Here is a 22,575-nt window from a genome sequence, read left to right on the forward strand (position 1 = left end):
AGAGCCTGACGCGGGGCTCGAACTCACGGACCGCGAGATCGTGACCTGGCTGAAGTCGGACGCTTAACCGACTGCGCCACCCAGGCGCCCCTCAATTATAAGTTTTCTAAACCAGAAAGAATTAAAGACAAATAAATGTAACTCTTAATTTTTAGTGTAAAAAAGGTAATGTGTACATGAATTATGTATATATATTTATTCTTTTTTACCTCAATAAAGGTAAAGATTGATATTTGCAATAAAGTAAGATCTTATCTTCTCCTAGCATCATCTTTTTAAAAATCTGTTCATTAACTTCTTTATACCTAGCCCATTTTTCTCTTATTTTTATATAGTATTTTTAATGTAAAGTATCAAATGCAGTTTATATTATTAGGTCAAGGGAAATATGCATCAGCACACACAGAGTCCATTCTCAAGATCTAAGCAAAAAATTGTGAGCCAGGAGCTTTATTGATTGTAATCTATTGTACTATTGCGATGACACTGTACTTTTATTTTCTGTGAGAAAGATTTTCTTTATATAAATAAACAATCTTCTTTGAGTCTACTCGAACTTGTTTAGTACCTCAAGCCATATGGCAAAAATCTTTTTCCTTCAGATAAACTATTATATTCCATGAATAAGACTCTTATTTTCTTTTGATGTCTTTCTGCAGTGAGCTGTTAATCCCTTGCAAATTCATATGACCTCCGTGATGAATTTTCCTTTTGTTGAATTTCTAAAGCACTTAATTGGTTTTTTTTTTAATGACTGACTGATTTGCAAGTATAGAACAGAGCAGTTGATGGATCTTTAATTCATAGAGGAAAAATATTCTATTGTTGATTCATAATACTAGCCTTCTAGTTGTAATAAGTTCAGAGGCTGGTCATCACTTTTCACCTTTTTAGTACTTGTTTCAATTTTGGATGATGAAAATGTTATTTGAATATATCATCTATGAGAAAAGTATACCATTTTGGAAACCTGAAGTTCCTTTTTTTTTATTCTTTAGAATTTTAACTGTCCAGATAGGTCATGTAAATATGTAGATGTGGAATAATTACATACTTTCTCCTTACTATTTTATAGTATACTGGAACCAAAAGGATAATAGTAACAAGACATGAATAACCAATATGTCACTGAAAAGTAAAATTGCACTATCCTCAATTTTTCCTTTTTTGATATTAAAAAATATAGTACATTTATTGCCATATGTAAGTATGAAATTCACATTTCAGAGTCAGGAAATTTAGGTGGGTTGTTGAGTGTTTCCTTTGAAATTACTATATTTGTGCATTGCCATTTTTTCCCAGACAGGGTCAGGTTCTCTTATTTTATCTCAACACAATTTTTATAATTTACCAACTGATAACTTGCCTTTGATCTCTTCTTGAAATTTTGTTGCCTAATAATGTAACATTAGCTTGTTTATGGTTAGTATCTTCCATGAACGGTTCTTTATCTGGGGCAGTACTCAGCCTAAGAAATTATGAAAATAAATTTATGGGGAATAATATTTATGGGGAATAATGTTTCCCCAATGGTACTTCCACTTGTGTGTTTTGTCTTTGGAGACTAATAGAATCCCAGAGTTTAAGGAACCTTAGATATTTTCTACTGAAACCGTCTATCCAAAGCGTGCATTTTTATAATACAGTACCCACATAGCCTCTACTTGAAAACTCCAGGGATTCATAATGTTTCTGTTCAAGTGGCATCTCATTTAATGTAAGGACTTTTCAGATTCTTCAGACAGTTCTCTGTATAAAGCTCACCACCTATCCCCCTTGAACTCGTACCCGTTGGTCCTGACTTTATCTTCTTGAAGGCACTGCCCTAGTTACTAGTCTTCTCTTTTTATATTAAGCCCCTAAGTGTGTGTGTGTGTGTGTGTGTGTGTGTGTGTGTGTGTGTATTTATATGATGGTTTTAAGATATATATATATATATATATATATATATATATATATATATATAATGGTTTTACAACATGTTAGAATGGTAATTCAACTTAGTTTAAGCAAAATGATACTTAAATCTGTATGTCCATGTAAATGGAGATTCAAAGAGTGTAGAGTAAGGTGGGCATCTGCTCTTTGTATCTTTTTAACATCTCAGGTTTAACTGGTTCAACAGACTCAAGTACAGTTGGCTCTTGAAAAATATGGGTTTGGACTACAAGGGTCCACTTATGTGAGGATTTTTTTACAATATAGTACTGTAAGTCTATTTTTTCTTCCTTATGATTTTCTTAGTAACATTTTCTTTTCTCTAGCTTACTTCATTATAAGAATACAGTATATGATACATGTACAAAATATGTGTACGTTATCAGAAAGGCCTTCGGTCAACAGGCTATTAAGTTTTTTGGGGGGTGTCAAAAGTTATATGTAATTTTTTATTGCACAAGGGGTCAGTGCCTATAACCCCCATGTTGTTCAGAGGTCAAATGTAATGTCTTCAAGATGTACTCTCTTCATTCATTTCAAATCTCTGCTTGCTCCTGCTTGGCTTTAATACCTCTTACTAAAGACTTTTTCTCCATGTGTTAAGGAAAATGGCTTGCTTCCAGCTATTTGCAATTGACTTACTTCCTGCTCTTACCAAAAAGAATGGTCTCTTTCACACATCCACACCCACTGACTGCCCCCCCCCCCCCCCGCTGCCCCGAATTATTCTGGCTGACCTTTCAGTGTGGATGACACAATCAACCCTAGACAAATCATGTTGAAGTCACATGAGTGGACTGGAGGAAGTGCAGTTCTATAAAAGTCAAGGAGGTATAAAATAGAGGAAAGGAACAGGTGCTCACCATACTCAAAAGTATCCTTTTTAAAGTATCTTGCTTAGCATGAAAAGATGTTTGGAGGAGCCTGGGTGGCTCAGTTCGTTAAGCTTCTTACTCTTGATTTTGGCTCAGGTCATGATCTCACAGTTTTGAGATAGAGCCCCATGTTGGGCTCCACACTATCAGTGTGGAGATTCTTTCTCCCTCTCTCTCTGCCCCTCCCCCTTCAAAACAAATAAATAAACTTAAAAAAAATAAAGTATGTTGCTTAGGAAAAAACAGTATTTCAGATATAATTTTATCTACACAGCTAGAATGAGACCAAACTGTCAACACTGTGGATCCATTCATGAAGCCCATCGTTATGTCAGTTTTGGTGGACAATTTCTTAAGGGTAATACATTGATTTAAATTCTGAAATACAAACAAAACCCCAAACAAGCAGACTCTGAGACATCAGATATTCTAATTTGTCCCCATTTTGTTCTCCTTTCATCTCTCCTTTCTTCTCTTTTCTGCTCTTCTTTTCTTCATCTACTAAATATTTCCAAGCACACAAGAAAGAGTCATTGCTCTCAGGGAATTCAGAGTATAGAAGGGTGATAGACCCAGAGATAATTATAAAGTAATGTGGTAACTGCAATGATGGAGGAAAGGTACCTAACCATCTCCATGGGTCTGAGAGGAATTCTTTGTATAATCATATGCATCAACCAATTGCATAGCTTTGCAAGTAAAGCTGTCACATCTCAACATTGGATTTAACTCCTTGTCACATTTACTTCAGAAAATTAGCTGACATATTACCTTTTCAAGAACTTATACCTGCCATGACACACATTTGAAATTTTATCTTCCACCCTTGCTATCACTCCCTAATTGCCTTCCCACTTTATTTGTTTTTTTATCATAGCATATATTGCCTCTAAAATACTCTGCAGTTAAGTTGTTTACTGTGATTACTGTTTGTCTTTCCCACTAGAATATAAGCCCAATGTGGACAGAGAGTTTTCTATGTTTTAATTACTAATATATCCTCAGTTCTAGAAGAGCATCTTACAATGAATGAATGAATGAATGAATGAATATTTTTTCAATGGATGAATTAAATTTTTGAATTTTGTCTTTGTCTTGTAATGAATTTTTTCCCTTTTTTAGCTATTTGTAGCTTTTTTCCCCATTTCTACTGCTTATTAGTATCTTTACTGTAATATCCCATAACCATTTCTCAAAACTGAAGTAATTATGTATCCCTTCTCCAAATCTTCTTTCTTATATTCCCTATCTCAGCTGGTAATGATACTATCCACCCTACACACAAGACCACCCAATCAGCCTATTATTTCTCTACCTGGTTGACAAAGATTTTATGAGAACCTTGAAAATTACCTTCCTGACATTCAGAAACATCATAAATAATAGCAATCTAGCAAAACAATACAATAATAATAATAAAATTAAAATAAAGTAAAAGAAATTCAAGATGGCATGACATTCTTTTTATACACATTCTGACTCTTGGCACCATTACTACTTTAATTATATACCATCCAGTTGGTAACTGATAAAATCTGGTCCATACTTACTGCCCCATACTTTACATATTTTTTTTAATTCTTTCCTCTTTGAAAGTGAAGACATTTACCGTTCTCCAGAATTCTCATATCACATTCATCGTCCGGTTTCTCAAAGAGAGCAGATCAACAGATGAATCTGGAAAATTATTTGTCTGAGCCCAGAAAATTTAACTAAGAGGAGCTTCAGTTTTGCTTATGAAATCTTTCCAGTTTGAGTTCTCTTCTATGAGTATTTGTTCTGCCCTCTTTGGTATGATGGTCATTCTTATTGAGCAACATAGAACCAATGAGATATTGCATTGCCTGAGATACTGCATTTCCAGTAAACCCCAGGTCATGCCAAATGCTGCTGGTCCTCATATCACACTTTGAGTAGCTAGCGAGAGGGTGTATTTGACTATGTCCAGTGTTCCCTTCAACTTCCAGCTCTGTCAATTCCTAGGATGAATTCACTGCTTTCTGCTAGGGTTATCAAGTTAATAGAGTAGTACCTTGATAGAGTAGTACCTTGATAGAGTAGTACCTCCAGCGCCATTATCTTGTGATATGAAGAAATCTGGGAAGATACCAGAGAACTGTATCTGCTGGGAAATGCTACCATCTCAAAACTCATACACCTTAAAGCCAAGTATTATCATTTGGCCAAATGTTTCCCAGTGTTCCAGGCCTGCCTTCCTCAGGCCTGTTCCTCAATAGTGTAAGAAGAGGACAAAGGTAGCTAAATATAGGTCAGGTAATTGGCTCAATTATTTCTTTTCCCTGCTTGGTGTGTCCTTTGTGCTGATCCTTCACCTATCTTAGCTTTCCCTGGCTTTTAGAATGTCTACTTTGGTCTGAATATTCAGGAACTGTTGGCCCCCTGCTTATGACTGTTGCCAACAATTTTGAAACTTTCTCTTAGTTGTTAATTATGGAATTTTGGTGCCTTTTATTACTTACATTCCTGTGTAAGGATTCTACTCAAGAAAGCCATACACCCAAGCAGGAGCAAGGTCGGCAGTAGACCATTGGCAGCTTCGATCTCTGAATGTGTCCAGAATCCAGCATCGGTGAGAGTCACCAAGGATCATTAGGTCAGCACCATCTGGTTTTTTCAATCTTGTCCAATTGGATGGAGATACATTAACACCAGTAGGCAAGCCAAACAGTAACCACATTCTGATAGCTGGATTCTCTGGTAAAACGGAGTTGGAGCATATTGGCTTAAGCTAGAGGCTGAATTGGGAACTTCTGCTTTCTTCTTTGAAGTAGAGGTGGCTGAGAAGTTAGAAAAGTCTTGAGTTTACTTTGTCTCTCATATGCATGGGTTATTCTTGATTCCACCAGTGTCTGCTGAGGGATGTAGCAGTGAGCAAGGAAGAAACTGACTACATAGAATCAGTACCTGGGGGGAAAAATGGCTGAGCCTGATTAAAAGGGAAGCCCCTGTGAAGGTGTGATTCCTGCATGGGATCAGAACGCAAATGTCTGAGGAGCAACAAGCAGAATCATGGGAGGAAAAACACACATAAATTCCCATCTCTAAATCACAGTAGTCCTGCCCGCAAGCAAAATAAATGAATATCTCAAGCAGGGAAAATCAGATTTTCAATTAGTTTTTAATGGAAGAACTCACAGAGAGAGAGTGCGGAGGCAGAAACAAGGAGAAAGGGGGCTATAAAGTCCCTCTCTGTCTCCTGCAGGTTGCTCTGAAGACCATCCACGTTTCCTGATTTTCTAATAGACTTTGACCTGCCACTGTCTGACCATCACTCTTTGTGCCTGCCTGAGGGTCTCTGAATTCCTAGAAATGACAGTCCCTAAAACATATACGTGGTTGGGGCTAAAAGATTGAGAGTAATATCAGAAAATGATTTTAGAATCACCTGAATTCTATTCTAGGGACAAGTAATTTATGAACAGGCACCAGTCTTCATTGTATGCCCTTTTTGAGCAGAGATGAGAGAGACAGATGGCAGTGGGTGGAGGCAACTCTCCTCTAGGACTGACTAAAGTTTGGGCCAGGAGCAGAGGGTCACCCCAAGAGAAATAAGCAAATTACACTATTGGGAGAGTAGACAACTCATGTTCCCTATTTTTTAGATAAGCTCATGAAAAATTGACAATTCTGGTCACTGTGCCACAGAAAAATCAGCTCCTATTACACCTTTGGCATAAACATCCTAGTCATTTCAGGCATCTTCAGGGTAAGTTTTTTCAGTGTCCTATGGATAAAACACATAGGCACAATAAAAAGGAGTTTTAAATGTTTGTATGAAAGAGAATTCTCTGAAAGTGCATCATCGATTACCTTGACCATAAAATCAGAATCAATGAAACTTGAACAAAAATAACATTTCCTTTCTACTTTTTTTCTACTATGTAAAATGACAATTTCATTTTAATTCACAATAAATAAGTGCTCCTCCAAAATGTTTATATGTGAGGGAAAGAATAATTGTGGGGTTTTTTTTGAACTGAATTTGAACTTAGATATTTCCAAGTTGTTTTGAGGAAAAGCTTTTGATAAATTGATACCAAGCAACAGCAGCAGTAATAATAAAACCCATCTTTCCCTAGATATGACAAAATTGGCTGGGAGAATTTCTGTAGGGTCAAGGAGAGAAAATCCTACCAACCCATTATATCACTTGCACTGCTGGATAGGTACTAGTTAGAGAACTTCAGGTAGTAAATAAACTAAAGCAAATACCCCCAGAAACTTTAATCTTTTAAATACTTATCTATTTTTGAGAGAGAGAGAGAGACAGACAGACAGAGTGCAAGCAGAGGAGGGGCAGAGAGAGAGGGAGACACAGAATCCGAAGCAAGTTCCAGGCTCTGAGCTGCCAGCACAGAACCCAATGTGGAGCTTGAACCCATGGACTGCGGGATCATGACCTGAGGCTGAGTCAGATGCTTAACTGACTGAGCCTACCCACAGAGACTTCAGATAGAATGTCGACCCCACCCTTTAATATGATCTACTTTGAGAGATTGCTATGCTACCGGGAACAGCCAAAAATAAGAGGCGACTTGGTTTTGGGAGCGTCTGGCAGGCTGACATCATGAGGAATGATCAAAATACAAAAGGAGTGTATAAAGAACAGAAGAAAATGCATTTCATGCAGATATTGAAACTAAACATTTTGCCTGAATTAAAGTGGTGTTATTTTCCACTTCAGGAGATTGCATCTTATTTTTAAAAGTCCCCGAAACCCCGGTCTGATTTTTGAAGTGTACAGGTTTTACAAATATGCAGCACTAATCCCTTGGGAAGATTTGGAAATGAAGTATTAAATAGTATTAAGACAAGGGGCGCCTGGCAGTATCAGTCAGAAAAGCATGTGACTCTTGATCTAGGGGTCGTGAGTTCGGGCCCCACATTGGGTGTAGGGATTACTTAAAAATTTTAAATAGTATTGAGACTATATTATTCATGGAAATGTAGTGCATCCCTGTTCTTAAAAATCTTTGTTTTTTAAAATCCCACTCTGAATTTAAATGCATTGTTTTCAAACTGAACAGACCTCATGTAGGGGATTAAAGGAGGCCACAAACTTACTTCACTCGTTACCCACATTGCTTTCAAATCTGGCATGCAGAGCACGAGGGCATCACATGTTTCTACTTCAAGGCTGCACGTACAGGAAACGAAAGCCCTCAACACAGCTTGGTAGCAGAGGATCCAAATCAGGGTAAATTGTGAAAATTATAACGAAATTGCAAGCATTTGGACAAAGAGGCATGCTAGTCTGATCGGGAAAACAGTGATATTTACTTTTTGATAATGCAGGTTGGAAGAGGAATTGGGGGAGGGAAACATCACAAATCTCTTTTAATACATTTCTGAACTTGGCAACCTCAACTGGTTTTGTCACATATTTGCAGCTTAAAAAGTATTTGGCTTTTACAACAGCCAAAATAAGTACCCTTTAATCACTTTCAACCTATGAACAGATGGGCAAGCAGTGCTTTTATAAATGGAGCATACAAAATACTTCAATATCAGCCAAAACTAATTAGTAGCAATATCTGAACCAAACTCTAAAACTGATTTAGTGTTTAATATATATTACCATATAAGCATTAGTAGTTGAAAGGAAATTCCCTGTTCAAATGTTTGCCAAGCTCAGTATCTAATGTTCAGACATGATTAACTTACTAATTAACTTATTGTATCTTTTCTCACATGTAATCTTGCTTAATGATTTCTTCTCTCACTGAAAACTACTTGATTTCATACCTTGATAAATTTGTCAAACTTCAAATGAAAAAGTCAAATTCAGCTATTCAAGCCATCCCTGGTCTTTCAGTCTTTCTTAGGGTGACTTTAGCAGGAGGTGGCTTGAGGACAAAGCAGGTGGTCTCTTCAATGAGGAAAACTGTTTTTATATGTAGCCTCTAATGACTTATATATTTATCTTCATAAAGATTTTCCAGAAGAACTTTATAGAGACTCTTTAGTGGCTAAGAATCTGTAAAAATGAGAATTCTCTCCATATCAGAATTGTGTTAAGACATTGTGAAAGAAGATAAATTTTTAAATTTCATTTAGACGGTAAGCACAGGATAGTTCCTACTGATTCTCTAATAAGAGGTCACTTGGCCTCCATATATTTGGCAGTCACAATGCATCTCCCCTATCTTAGTATATGTTGTATGGCTGTATCTTTTCAGTACTGCTGTAACAAACAAAAGAAGAGAAACCTAGAGCCAGTCACCCAAATCATCCTAAACAATTGAGGATTGGGGAAGTCAGGACATGATTTTGTTCTCTTTTGATTTTATTACATACAAGGCAAGGAGGACTTTGAATTCTGACTATGCTAATTACACCTTCATGATCTTTGGAAGTCACCTAATTTCTCTTGCATCAATGGGTGAAATCATAATAGTAACATTTATCCAATAAAATTATTATTTTATTTTTAACATTTATATTTATTTATTATTTTAGAGGGAGAGGGCACGAGTGAGTGCATGAGCGGGGCAGGGGCAAAGACAGAAAGAGAATCTTAAGCACGATCCATGGTCAGTGGAGGTGGATGTGGGGCTAGACCCCACGATACTGGGATCATGACCTGAACCAAAGTTAAGTTGCACACTCAACTGAGTCACTCAGGCGCCCATCCAATAAAACTGTTTTCAGGATTAAGGGAGAAAGTATATCTGAAACAAATGTTTAATAAAATATTGCTGCTGCTACTACTGCTATTAATGGATTTAATTATTATATATTTATTTTTTTGTTGTACAATGCATATTAGTCTACATAAAATATAAAAATAGAGAACAAGAAATAAATACAGTTGACAATTGGACAACATGGAGATTAGGGTGCTGACTCTCCCACAGAATAAAAATTTTGCATATAACTTTTTGACTCCCTCAAAACTTAACTACTAATTTTCTGTTGACCAGAGGCCTTACTGGTAATAAAAAGTCAATTGACACATATTTTGTATGCTAAATGTATCATATACCATATTCTTACAATATAGTAAGCTGGAAAAGATGTTATTAAGCAAATCATAAGGGAAGAGAAAATACATATATAGTACTGTACTATATTGAAAAAATCCACATATAAGTAGACCTGCACAGTTCACACCCATGTTGTTCAATAGTGAGTTTTAACCATTTCTATTAAAGCTAAGGTTTTCAGGGCGCCTGGGTGGCTCAGTCGGTTAAGCGTCCGACTTCAACTCAGGTCACTATCTCAAGGTTCGTGAGTTTGAGCCCCGCATCGTGCTCTGGGCTGATGGCTCAGAGCCTGGAGCCTGCTTCCGATTCTGTGTCTCCCTCCCTCTCTGCCCCTCCCCCATTCATGATGTCTCTCTCTGTCTCAAAAATAAATAAACGTTAAAAAAATTAACCTAAGGTTTTCTTCACAACATACTGTTTAATCATGGATTTGCATTTTATTGGAGGAGTTAATGCATCAGAATCTATGAGGAAAGACCCTGAGCAGGAGTTCTTTGAAAATATTTCTTAGATGCCTCACTTGATTCGGAACCACCACATTAATACAGTCACTAATAATATTTAGCATGTTTCTTTCTGGACTTATTTATATACATCATTTAGAAAATAATGTTGCAATCGTATAATGCATATAATTTAATGTCTTCATTCTCTTAATATCCTTTTTTGGAATAGTAAGCACTTAAGTTATTACATAATGTTCATAAATATCACTTTTATGACCTCATAATTTATTGACTGGGTATAATACAGTTTACTTAGATATTTGTTTCTGGATTTCTCCCATGGTAAGGAAAACTATGATTGATATTTTTATACATATAACTTTATTTTAGAGATTAGTTTAGAGAGAACTATATGCATACTTTGTTTTGCTGTGCTTAACTTTATTGCATTTCACAGTAGCATTTTTTTTTTTTTTTTTTTTGCAAAATGAGGGTTTGTGGCAACCCTGTGTTGAGCAATTTTTCCAACAGCATTTGCTCACTTCATGTGTCTGTGTCATATTTTGGTAATTTTTTCAATATTTCAAACTTCTTCATAATTATTATATTTGTTACAGTTCTGTGGTCAGTGATTTTTGTTGTTCCTATTGTAATTGTTTTGGGGTGTCACAAAACACACCCAAAATCCATAAATGTGGTGTTCTGACTGCTCCACCAACTGGCTGTTCCCCCTGTGTCTCCTCTCCTCAGACCTGCCTGTTCCCTGAGACATAACAAGATTGAAATTAGATCATTTAATAAGTGAAAGGAAGTGTTGAACATCCCTCACTTTAGGTCAAAAGCTAGAAATGATTAAGCTTAGTGAGGAAGGCGTGCCGAAAGCTCAGGTAAGCTGAAAGCTCGGCCTCTTGTGCCAAACAGCCAAGTTGTGAGTGCAAAGGAAACGTTCTTAAAGGAGATGAAAAGTGCTACTCCAGTGAACACATCAATGATAAGAAAGTGAAGCAGTCTTATTGCTGAGAGGGAGAAAGTTTGAGTGGTCTGAGTGGAAGATTAAGCCAGCTACAATATTCCCTTAAGCCAAAGCCTAACTAATCCAAAGCAAGGCCCTAACTCTCCTCAATTCTATGAGAGCTAAGACAGGTGAGGAAGCTGCAGAAGAAAAGTTGGAAGCTAGCAGAGGTTGGTTCATGAGGTTTAAAGAAAGAAGCCATCTCAGTGACATCAAAGGGCAAGGTGAGCCAGCAAGTGCTGATGGAGAAGCTGCAGCAAGTTCTCCAGAAGGTCCAGCTGAGACCATTCATAAAGGTGGCTACACCAACCAACAGATTTTCATTGTAAATGAAGCAGCCTTGTATGGGAAGAAGATGCCATCTAGGACTTTCATAGCTGGAGAGGAGAAGTCAATGCCTGGCTTCAAAGCTTCAAAGGACAGGCTGACTCTTGTTAGGGGTGAATGCAGCTGGTGAGTTTAAGTTGAAGCCAATGATTATTTACCATTCTTAAAATCTTAGAACCCTTAGTAATTATGTTAAATCTACTCTGCCTGTGCTCTATAAATGGAACAATAAACCTTGAATGACAGAACATCTGTTTGTAACATGGTTTACTAAATATTTTAAGCCCAGAGTTGAGATCTACTGCTCAGAATTAAAGATTCCTTTCAAAATATTCCTGTTCACTGACAATTTACCTGGTCACCCAGGAGCCCTGATGGAGATGGTCAATGAGATGAATGTTGTTTTCATGCCTGCTAACATGGTATCTCTTCTGTAGGCTATGGGTCATGGACTGATTTACTGTTATTGTGTAAGAATTACATTTTGTAAGGCTAATGCTGCTGTAGATAGTGATTCCTTGGATGGATCTGGTAAAGTCAATTGAAAACGTTCCGGAAAGGATTCACCATTCTAGGTGCCATTAACCATATTTGTGATATCATGGGAAGAAGTCAAAATAGTGACATAAATGGGTTAGAAGAAGTTTATTCCCACCCTCATGGAAGCTGTTAGGAATTCAAGACTTCAGAGAGGAGGAAGTAATTGCAGATGTGTTGAAAATAGCAAGGGAACTAGAATTAGAAGTGGAGCCTGAAGATGTGACTGAATTGCTGCGTTCTCACAATGAAACTTGCACCGATGAGGAGTTGCTTCTTAAGGATGAGAAAAGAAAGTGGTTTCTTTTCTTTTCTTTAAAAAAAACCCTAAATTTTATTTGAGAGAGAAAGAGCAGGCAGGGTAGAGGGGCAGAGGGAAAGAGAGACAGAGAGAGAGAGAGAGAGAGGGAGAATCCCAAGCAGGCTCTACTCTGTCAGTGCAGAGCCTGACTCTGGACTCAGTCCCACAACTCTGGGATCATGACCTGAGCCGAAATCAAGAGTCAGATGCTCAATCAACTAAGCCACCCTGATGCCCCAGAATGTTGTTTCTTAAAATGGAATCTAATCCTGGTGGACATATTGTGAAGATTGTTGAAATGACAACAAAGAATTTTAAATTAAGGTATGCACATTTTGTTTTAGACCTAACACTATTGCACACTTAGTAGACAATGGTATAGTGTAAATATAGCTTTTATATGCACTGGGAAACCAACAAATTCATTTGACTCATTTCATTGCAATAATCACATTGATATTCACTGTTGTGCAGTGGTCTCGAATTTAATCTGCTAATATCTCCAAAATATATAGGCAGGCTCTGAATGGCTGAAAATATACTTTTTGGGAGATATTTAAAACAATAGGATGTCTAAGAATTTTGAGTTTTGAGCCAGCAGGCTTGTGAGCTAATGGTCCTATCCTGATATAAGAACAACGTAGGGGCCAATATACAAAAAATCATCTTTGGTTCAGTTATATAACTATGCCAAACATACTTTACCATTTGTAGCATCCCTCCTTTTATATAGTGAAGAAGAAAATCTTTGGTGTGGTCCTGCAGCCATCTGGGACACCCAGAAGATAGCTTAAAATATAAAATAATAGTTTATTTTTACGTTTGGAGTTTGAACTTGGAGAAACAATATTGGAAAGAATTGTTAGAAGAGCCAAGATTATGAGCAAGTCATTGGTTCCTTTAGAGTAAAACAATAGTAACACAGCCACCGTAACATTAAACATTAGGAATACCAGATTTTGCAAGCAGTAGATCACAAAGAAAAAAAAAGATAATTACGATAGAATATTTTTGTGATATGAGTAACTTTTATTTTCCAGGCACACTATATTGAAGGCATTAAATGGTTTTTCCTTTGTTAAATTAAGAGCAGAATGGATTCAAAACTCAGTCTGTCAATGCAACAGAAAGTAAATCAAATTCCAATCTTATTCTTTTTGTATACCACTTAAATAACATTTTATAGTCAAGGATTCACAAGCATTTCTCTTTTTTATGATTAAACTTACCAAAATTGACTTGGTAAAAATTTGATATATTTTATAGCTTTTCAAATCCATTATTTTTTAATATAATTCACTTTACATCAAGCCTTCTATAAATTATACTTCAACTTCAAATTTCCCTTTCTATTATTTTTAGCATTCCAGTTATTTAGAGATGTACTATTGATCAAAGTCTGTATGTCTAAAGCCTAAGATAAAACTTATTTCTTGTTAAGTTGATAAAAACAGACAAAACATATCCATCATTCTGTACACATGTTTGCATTTCTTCATAATTATTTTACTTAATATAGTTCTAATCACTCATTTTAACTATAGCTTATAACCAAAATAACTAATTTCAGTTTCAATTCTCTCTCTTACACACACACACACACACACACACACACACACACACACACACACTTTTCAGGGGGTAACTAAGAACTCTGTGACATTCAAGGCAATTTTAGAGACCAGCAGAATACTCGTGCTTCAACAGTACACATCACACATCAATTTACAATCATACATACCCCTTTAAGATTTATTTATCTCTTCTTGTTGGAACATGGAACTTAGGGTATACACTTCGCACACTTGAGTATTTCTATGACAATTCTCTTAATTCTTCTGACAGAAAGGAGAAAAGTTAGGAAATCGGAATTCTCTAGATTTCACAGTAGGTCTTTAAACTCTGGATAAGCCAGAACTAATCATTAACATTTTGTCTACATCACTAGTTTTTTTAATACATCGAGGTCATTCATCAAAATTGCTATATCAACCAAGCAAAAATCCTCTTATAAGACAGAGCTCTCTTTTCTAAGCTGTTCAAAATCAATATTAATTTAAACAAAAAACCTCTGAAAGGTATACTTCCTTTTCTTTGCCTTTTAGTGTAGTTTTGTCTAAATAAGATATTTCTTCGGAACACAAAATGATATAGTTTTGACTCATTAATCTAAAAAAAGTTTTATCAAGAAAGAGAATGAGAGAAAGGACCAGCCATAGATACAAAAGAACTACAGTTACAAGAACATTGTACAAAGCTAACTTCTTTTCTTTTGCAAGGAGAGTGAGAACTTTTTTTTTTTTCATTTATACACACAAGCACAAAGAGAATAAACAGCCTTAGTTCTACATCCTTAGCTATAGGTGAAAAGTAGATATGGAACCCAGTTTTCTGTGCCTGAACAAATTTCATTTGTCAGTTTTGGCTTCTTGGGAATAGGAATGTCAGGGAGTCAAAGAAGATACTTGTTATGACAGTCTCTTGATAGGGAGCTGATCTCCATTCTGGTTGGCACAAAATTGCCTCTTAAATGTTTTTAGCTATACTCGTGTTCAAACTACATGTAATACAAGGCGTATCATAAACTTTAAGACTAACATAAAAGAATAAATGAGAAAGACTGAGCTGTCATCTACCATCTACCACCCGACAGAGACTAGATGTCTGCGTGAAATAATCAAAATCAGACTCCCAACATTTCAGTTACCACGGGAAGAACAATAATGTCCATTGTACAAAATAGAACAGGACTCCTCATGAATCAGCATAATGCAGACATCAAAATAAACTCCAGAGGAAAGAAAATGCAGAAACAGAGCCATGATATTCACTCTGGGAATCAAGAAAGTTGGGCCCAGGATCCAGATATCTATATACAGTGTACTTTTTAGGGCCAAGACTCAGTTCTGTCTGGTGTATGAATCAACCTGGGCAACTCATTGGAATTTCAGCTGTGAAACATGCAGAAACCAAAGTAATGAAGAAGAAAAAAAAGATTTTTATATGCTAAAAATTGCAGGGAAACTATACTTTGAACTTTGGAAGACTTTGAAAAAACTAACTGCCACATAAAGAATACACCATATATAAATGAAAAAAGCAGACACGAGATTACAGACAGTCTGTCCATGGTAGAAAGTCTGAAGTTTTCTCACAAATTTTCATCACTGCAAGGCCCATCCACATCAGTATGTCAGGGTTTATAATGGTTTCCATTATGGTCACTTGCTTCTGTGATCCTATAGTCCATGACGTTACCACTACACTACCATGCCTTTTGATAGAGAGCATTTGGAAAATAAAATCACTTTTCAGATTGTGTCTGATAAGCAGCGTATCAGTGCCAAATAATTTTGAAGTAGTCTTTATTTTGACTAACTATATGACTAACTCTGTTATATGAAAACATTTTGTTCCTCAAATATTATATCTCTTTCTTGAATAGTTATGGATAAGCTTTGACAAATTTGCTTTCTTTTGGATTTGCTTTCTTTAGAAGGTTAATTTTGTACATATTACGTTGACTCTGGCATATTGAAACTTATTTAGAGAACCCTGTTGACATGTTCAGGTGATCTGTGTGAAATCTATGTACAAATAATAATACATTTCCTATTTCAGTATATTTATCATTGAAATGAATTTAAGACTTTTCAGAAGTGATTATTTTTCTTATTAACTACACTAAGAAAGTTTTATATTTTATTTTTAGGTCAAAATCTATTCTAACTAAAAGTGGTAAACTTGACAATAAAGTTAAAAGAATTGGACCACACATAGAAATCTTCCAAGTGTTCCGGGAAAGGAACACATTCATAAATACCAAAAAAATAGTGAAAATGATCACCATCATGCAGGCCTATGTCAGAGGGTGGCTCGAACGCAGAAGATACCAGAGAATAATGATCAAGGTAAAGCATATGTTAAATATAATGTGTGTAAATTTTCTTGTGTAGATTTTGAATAGTCACCTCGTCAATATATCTATGATTTTCTAAATAAAATTCTGAATGCATTCTTTGCATTGAAAAAAATGGTATGAATAATCTATTCTGCTGACAGTTTCAGATTTTGTCAAACTGGAGAATCTAAGCAAAAGGACTAGTTTATCCTTAACCCAGTATTTTGGGACCACTTTTATGCTAAGGCCAGGACTGTCTATCTTTGTTCTAATTTTGTTTCTCCTTTTTGCTGTTTATTCTCTGCATAAAGCAACTTTCTTTCACTTCCCACACCCCTTGATACGGTTGTATTGCATATACATTCAACTCAAAAAGAACTATACATACAACACACATGTACACACACACCTCTGAGAAACTTTTATAAGCAGCAGTCCTGACTTTCAAAACAAATATTTAGGACTTATTTTGTCTGGGACAATGCAGAAGAACCTGATTGGATGGATCTTGGCGACTTCTGAGAGGATCCTAAAATATCCTCACCTTGAGGGCTAAAGTTTTACCACTCACAAGGAATTTGTGAAGCCAACTACAAATAGAAGAATAGGTCAGGAGTGCCCTCTTACATTCCTAGCACTTCTGGGAGGAACCTTCTTGAATGGCTTTCTGGTGGACACTCCAAATGCATTTCTCTGAGAACTCTGTAATGCTGTTAGAAGGCAATCTATCTGCCTATCTCTCTGTGTGTGTGTGTGTGTGTGTGTGTGTGTGTGTGTGTGTATATATATGTATATATATATATATATACCCATAATACATGTATGTAGTTATGATGATTAAATGTGATAACACATGTAAAAATTTAACAAAAAGGTAAAATTTCCATATAATTAATATTTCAATATTTCATTAATTCTGTGAGGTAACAGTTTTATCCATTTTATAAGTGAAGAAACTGAAGCTCAGAGAAATAAAGCTGGTTGCTCAAAGTAACACTGCTGGTAAGTGACAGAGGTAGAACTCAAACTCATGTCTGTCTGACTCCAAAGCCAATCTTATTCTATATATCATATCATCTACTGAACTATTATGGCTGATTCGTCCCTAATCTGATCTAAAGCCATATCGAGACCTATCTCTCGAACTCAAAATTCAGGCATTAAATTGCCCACTTGAAAGGTCCATAATTAAATCAAACTTCACATAGCCTTAAATGAATTTGTTTTCATACTTCACAAAGCTCTTCCTTTCCTTTATTGTTTTAAATTTTATTGAGGAATAATTGACATATAACATTATAGTGCTTTCAGGTGTACAGCATAATGATTTGGTATTTGATTACGTTGCAAAATGATCACCACAATAAGCCTAGTACCATCCATCACCATATGAAGTTAACTTTTCAGGATTTATTCTCTTGGCAACTTTCAAGTGTGCTCTATGATATTATTGAGTGTGAGCTATTATAGTCACCATGTCTTATTTATTTTATAACTTGAAGTTTTTACCTCACTTCCTTTACCTGTTTCATCTACTCCCTAGTTCTCCTCTGGCAACCACTTCTCTTAATCTATGGTTTTGTTTTTATTTTGTTTGTTCATTTGTGTTTTAAATTTCACATGTACGTGAAATCCTATGGTATTATCTTTCTCTGACTTACTTCACTTAGCATAATTCCTATGTTATCCATCCATGTTACCACAAATGGCAAAATTTCATTCTTTTTTTAAATTGAAGAATCATTGACGTATGACATTGTATTAGTTTCTGTTGTACACATAGTGATGCAATATTTATATAAGTTATGAAAAGTTTACCACAGTAAGTGTTATCATCTGTCCCCATACAAAGTTGTTACAATATCATTGACTGTGTTCCCTATGCTATACGTTACATCTCTGTGTATTATTTATTTTATAACTGGAAGATTTTACCTCTTAATCCCCTTCACCGATTTTGTCCATCTGCTTGCACTCCTCCCTTCTGGCAACCATTAATTTATTCTTTGTATCTATGAGCTGGTTTATGCTTTGTTTTGTTTGTTCATTTGTTTTATAGTAGAGTCCATATATCAGTGAGGTCATACAATATTTGCCTTTCTTTGACTGACTTATTTCACATAGCATAATATTCTTTAGGTCCATCCGTGTTGTTGAAAATGGCAAGATTTTATTCTTTTTTATATCTGAATAATAATCCATTGTGTGTGTGTGTGTGTGTATGTATGTGTGCACACACATATACATCTATTAATGGGCAATTAGGTTGCTTCCATATCTTGGCTATTGTAAATAGAGCTGCAATGAACAGAGAGGTGCATATAACTTTGAATTAGTATTTTAATTTTCTTTGAAAAATACCAACAGTGGAATTGTTGGATTGTATAGTAGTTATGTTTTTAATTTTTTGAGGAACATCCATACTATTTTCCACAGTAGCCATACCAATTTACATTCCTACCAATAATGCACAAGGGTTCCCTTTTCTCCACATCCTCACTGATACTTGTTATTCCTTATCTTTTTGATAGTAGCCATTCTGACATGTGTGAGGTGATATCTCATTGTGGTTTTGATTTGTATTTCCCTGGTGATGAGTGCTGTTGAGCATCTTTTCATGTACCTATTGGCCATCTGTATGTCTTCTTTGGGAACATATCTATTCAGGTTCTCTGATCATATTTTAATTGGATTTTTTTATACTGAGTTGTATGAGTTATTTATATATTTCGGGTGTTAACCCCTTATCTGATATGTCATTTGCAAACAATTTCTCCAATTCATTATGTTGCTTTTTCATTTTGTTGATCATTTCCTTTGCTGTGAAGAAGTTTTTTAGTTTGAGGTAGACCCATTTGTTTATTTTGGCTTTTGTTGTCATTGTCTGAGGAGACAGATCTAAAAAATATTGTTAAGACCAATATTCAAGAGCTTACTACCTATGTGTTCACCTAGGAATTTTATGTTTTCAGGTTTCACTTAAGTCAATAATACATTTTGAATCTATTTTTGTTTATGGTGTAAGGAACTGAACCAGTTTCATTGTTTTGCATGTAGCTGTTCAGTGTTAACATCATTTACTGAAGAGACTGTCTTTTTTTCATTGTATATTCTTATCTCCATTATCATAGATTACTTGACCATGTAAGTGGGTTTATTTCTGGGCTGCCTATTCTATTCTTTTGATCTTTGTATTTGTTTTGATCAGTGAAGCTTTGTAGCATAGTTTGAAATCCTGGAGCATGATACCTCCAACTTTGTTCTTCTTTCACAGGATTGTTTTGGTTATACAGAGTTGTTTGTGTTCCATACAGATTTTAGGATTATTTGTTCTAGTTCTGTGAAAAATGCTACTTGTATTTTGATAGGGATTATAATGAATTTGTAGATTACTTTGGGTATTATGGACATCTTAACAATATTAATTCTGGGGCGCCTGGGTGGCTCAGTCGGTTAAGCTTCCGACTTCGGCTCAGGTCACGATCTCGCGGTCCGTGAGTTCGAGCCCCGCGTCGGGCTCTGTGCTGACTGCTCAGAGCCTGGAGCCTGTTTCAGATTCTGTGTCTCCCTCTCTCTCTCTGACCCTCCCCCGTTCATGCTCTGTCTCTCTCTGTCTCAAAAATAAATAAACGTTAAAAAAATTAAAAAAAAAAACAATATTAATTCTTACAATCCATGAGCATAGTATATATTTGCATTTATTTGTGTCATCTTCAGTTTCTTTCATCAATGTCTTACACTTTTCAAGGTACAGTTATTTCACTTCCTTGGTTAAACTTATTTATATGTGAAATCTGGAAGAAATGGATAAATTCCTAGGAACATATAAAACCAAAACTCAAACAGGAAGAAATAGAAAATTTGAACAGACTTATAACCAGTAAAGAAATTGAATCAGTAACCAAAAGTCTCCCAACAGATAAGAGTCCAGTGCCAGATGGTTTCCTGGGGGAATTACCAAATATTTAAAGAAGAGCTAATACTTACTCTTTTGAAACTGTTCCAAAAAATAGAAATGGAAGGAAAACCTCCAAACTTATTCTATGAGGCCAGCATTACCTTAATTCCAAAACCAGTAAAGACCCATCCTAAAAAGGAGAATTACAGACCAATATTCCTGATGAACATGAATGCAAAAATTCTCAACAAGATACTAGCAAATTGAATCCAACAGTAGAGTAAAAGACATATTAACTGTGATCAAGTGGGATTTATTTCTGGGCTGCAGTGGTGTTTTAATATTCAGAAGTCAATCAATGTGATACTCCACATTAATAAAGTAAAAGGTATGAACCATAAGATCCTCTCAGTAGATGCAGAAAAAAACATTTGACAAAATACAGCATCCTTTCTTGATAAAAACCCTCAAGAAAGTAGAGATAGAACATCATAAAGGCCATACACGAAAGACCCACGGCTAGTATCATCCTTAATGGGGAAAAAACTAGAGCTTTTTCCCTAAGGTCAGGAACACAATAGGGATGTCCAGTTTCACCACTGTTGTTCAACATAGTACTGGAAGTCCTAGCCTCAGCAGTTAGGTAACAAAAAGAAATAAAAGGCATCCAAATTGGCAAGGAAGTCAAACTTTCACTTTACAGATGACATGATACTCTGTGTGGAAAACGCAAACAACACCACCAAAAAAATTGCTAGAACTGATACATGAATTCAGTCAAGTCACAGGATATAAAATTAATATAAATAAATCAGCTGCATTTCCATATACAATAATGAAGTAGCAGAAAGAGAAATCAAAGAATCTATCCTATTTACAACTGCACCAGAAACCATAAGATAACTAGGAATAAACCTACCCAAACAGGTAAAAGATCTGTACTCACAAAACTATAGAACACTTATGAAAGATATTGAAGAAGACATAAAGAAATGGTAAAACATTCCATACTCATGAATTGGAAGAACAAATACTGTTAAAATTTCTATACTACCCAAAGCAGTCTACAAATGCAGTGCAATCCCTATCAAAATCACCAGCATTTTTCATAGAGCTAGAACAAAGAGTTCTAAAATTTGTATGGAACCAGGAAAGACCCTGAATAACCAAAGTAATGTTTAAAAAGGAAAGCAAAGTGAGAGGGATTACAATTCCAGACTTTGACCTGTATTACAAAGCTGTAATCATCAAGACAGTATGTTACTGGCACAAAAACAGACACGTACATCAATGGAACAGAATGGAGTACCCAGAAATGGACCTACAACTATATGGTCAACTAATCTTAAACAAAGCAGGAAAGAATATCCAGTGGAAAAAAGACAGTGTTGGGAAAACTGGAGACATGCAGAAGAATGAAACTGGACCACTCTCTCATACCATACACAAAAATAAATTCAAAATGGATGAAAGACCTAAATGTGAGACAGGAAACCATCAAAATCCTAGAGGAGAACACAGGCAGAAACCTATTTGATGTCAGCCATAACAACTTCTTACTAGACACGTCTCCAGAGGCAAGGGAAACAAAAGCAAACATGAACTATTGGGACCTCACCAAGATAAAATGACACTTCTGCACAGCAAAGAAAATAATCAACAAAACTAAAAGGCAGCCTGCAGAATGGGAGAAGATATTTGCAAATAACATACCAGATAAAGGGCTAATATCCAAAATCTATAAAGAACTTATCAAACTCGACACCCAAAAACCAAATAATCCAGTTAAGAAATGGGCAAAAGACACGAGTAGATACTTCTCCATAGAAGACACACAAATGGTGAACAGACACATGAAAAAATGCTCAACATCACTCAACATTAGGGAAATACAAATCAAAACCACAATGAGATACCACCCCACACCTGTCAAAATGGCTAAAATGAACAACTAAGGAAACAAAAGATATTGGTGAGGATGTGGAAGAAAGGGGAAAGGAGAACACTCTTGCACTTTTGGTGGGAATACAAACTGGAGTAGCCACTCTGGAAAACAGTGTGCAGGGTCATTAGAAAGTTAAAGATAGAACTACCCTATGACCTAGCAGTTATACTACTAGGTATTTACCCAAAGGATACAAAAATGCTGATTCAAAGAGGCACATGCACCCAAGAGGCTATCAACAATAGCCAAACTGTGGAAAGAGCCTAAATGTCCATTGATTGATGAATGAATAAAGAGGAAATGGTATATATATACAATGGAGTATTTAAAAATTTTTTTTTTAATTGTTCTTGAGAGAGACAGAGAGTGACAGCGTGGGAAGAGCAGA

At 35.8% G+C, this 22,575-nt stretch overlaps 1 protein-coding gene across 15 annotated transcripts in view; it reads left to right on the forward strand.

Moving 5' to 3' along the window:
* Positions 1-22,575, forward strand: part of IQCM (IQ motif containing M) — a 662,550-nt gene that overhangs the window by 239,705 nt on the left and 400,270 nt on the right. For all 15 annotated transcript variants that reach the window (XR_006201682.1, XR_006201681.1, XR_006201683.1 and 12 more), the window contains one exon: positions 16,156-16,354. Coding sequence is in view for 12 of the 15 variants with exons in the window: in XM_042935333.1 (XP_042791267.1) it covers positions 16,156-16,354 (199 nt within the window). In the remaining 3 variants the exon portion in view is untranslated. The remainder of the gene's footprint in view (positions 1-16,155; positions 16,355-22,575) is intronic.

The sequence above is a fragment of the Panthera leo genome, chromosome B1 (genome assembly GCF_018350215.1).
Source record: "Panthera leo isolate Ple1 chromosome B1, P.leo_Ple1_pat1.1, whole genome shotgun sequence".
Classification (NCBI taxonomy): domain Eukaryota; kingdom Metazoa; phylum Chordata; class Mammalia; order Carnivora; family Felidae; genus Panthera; species Panthera leo.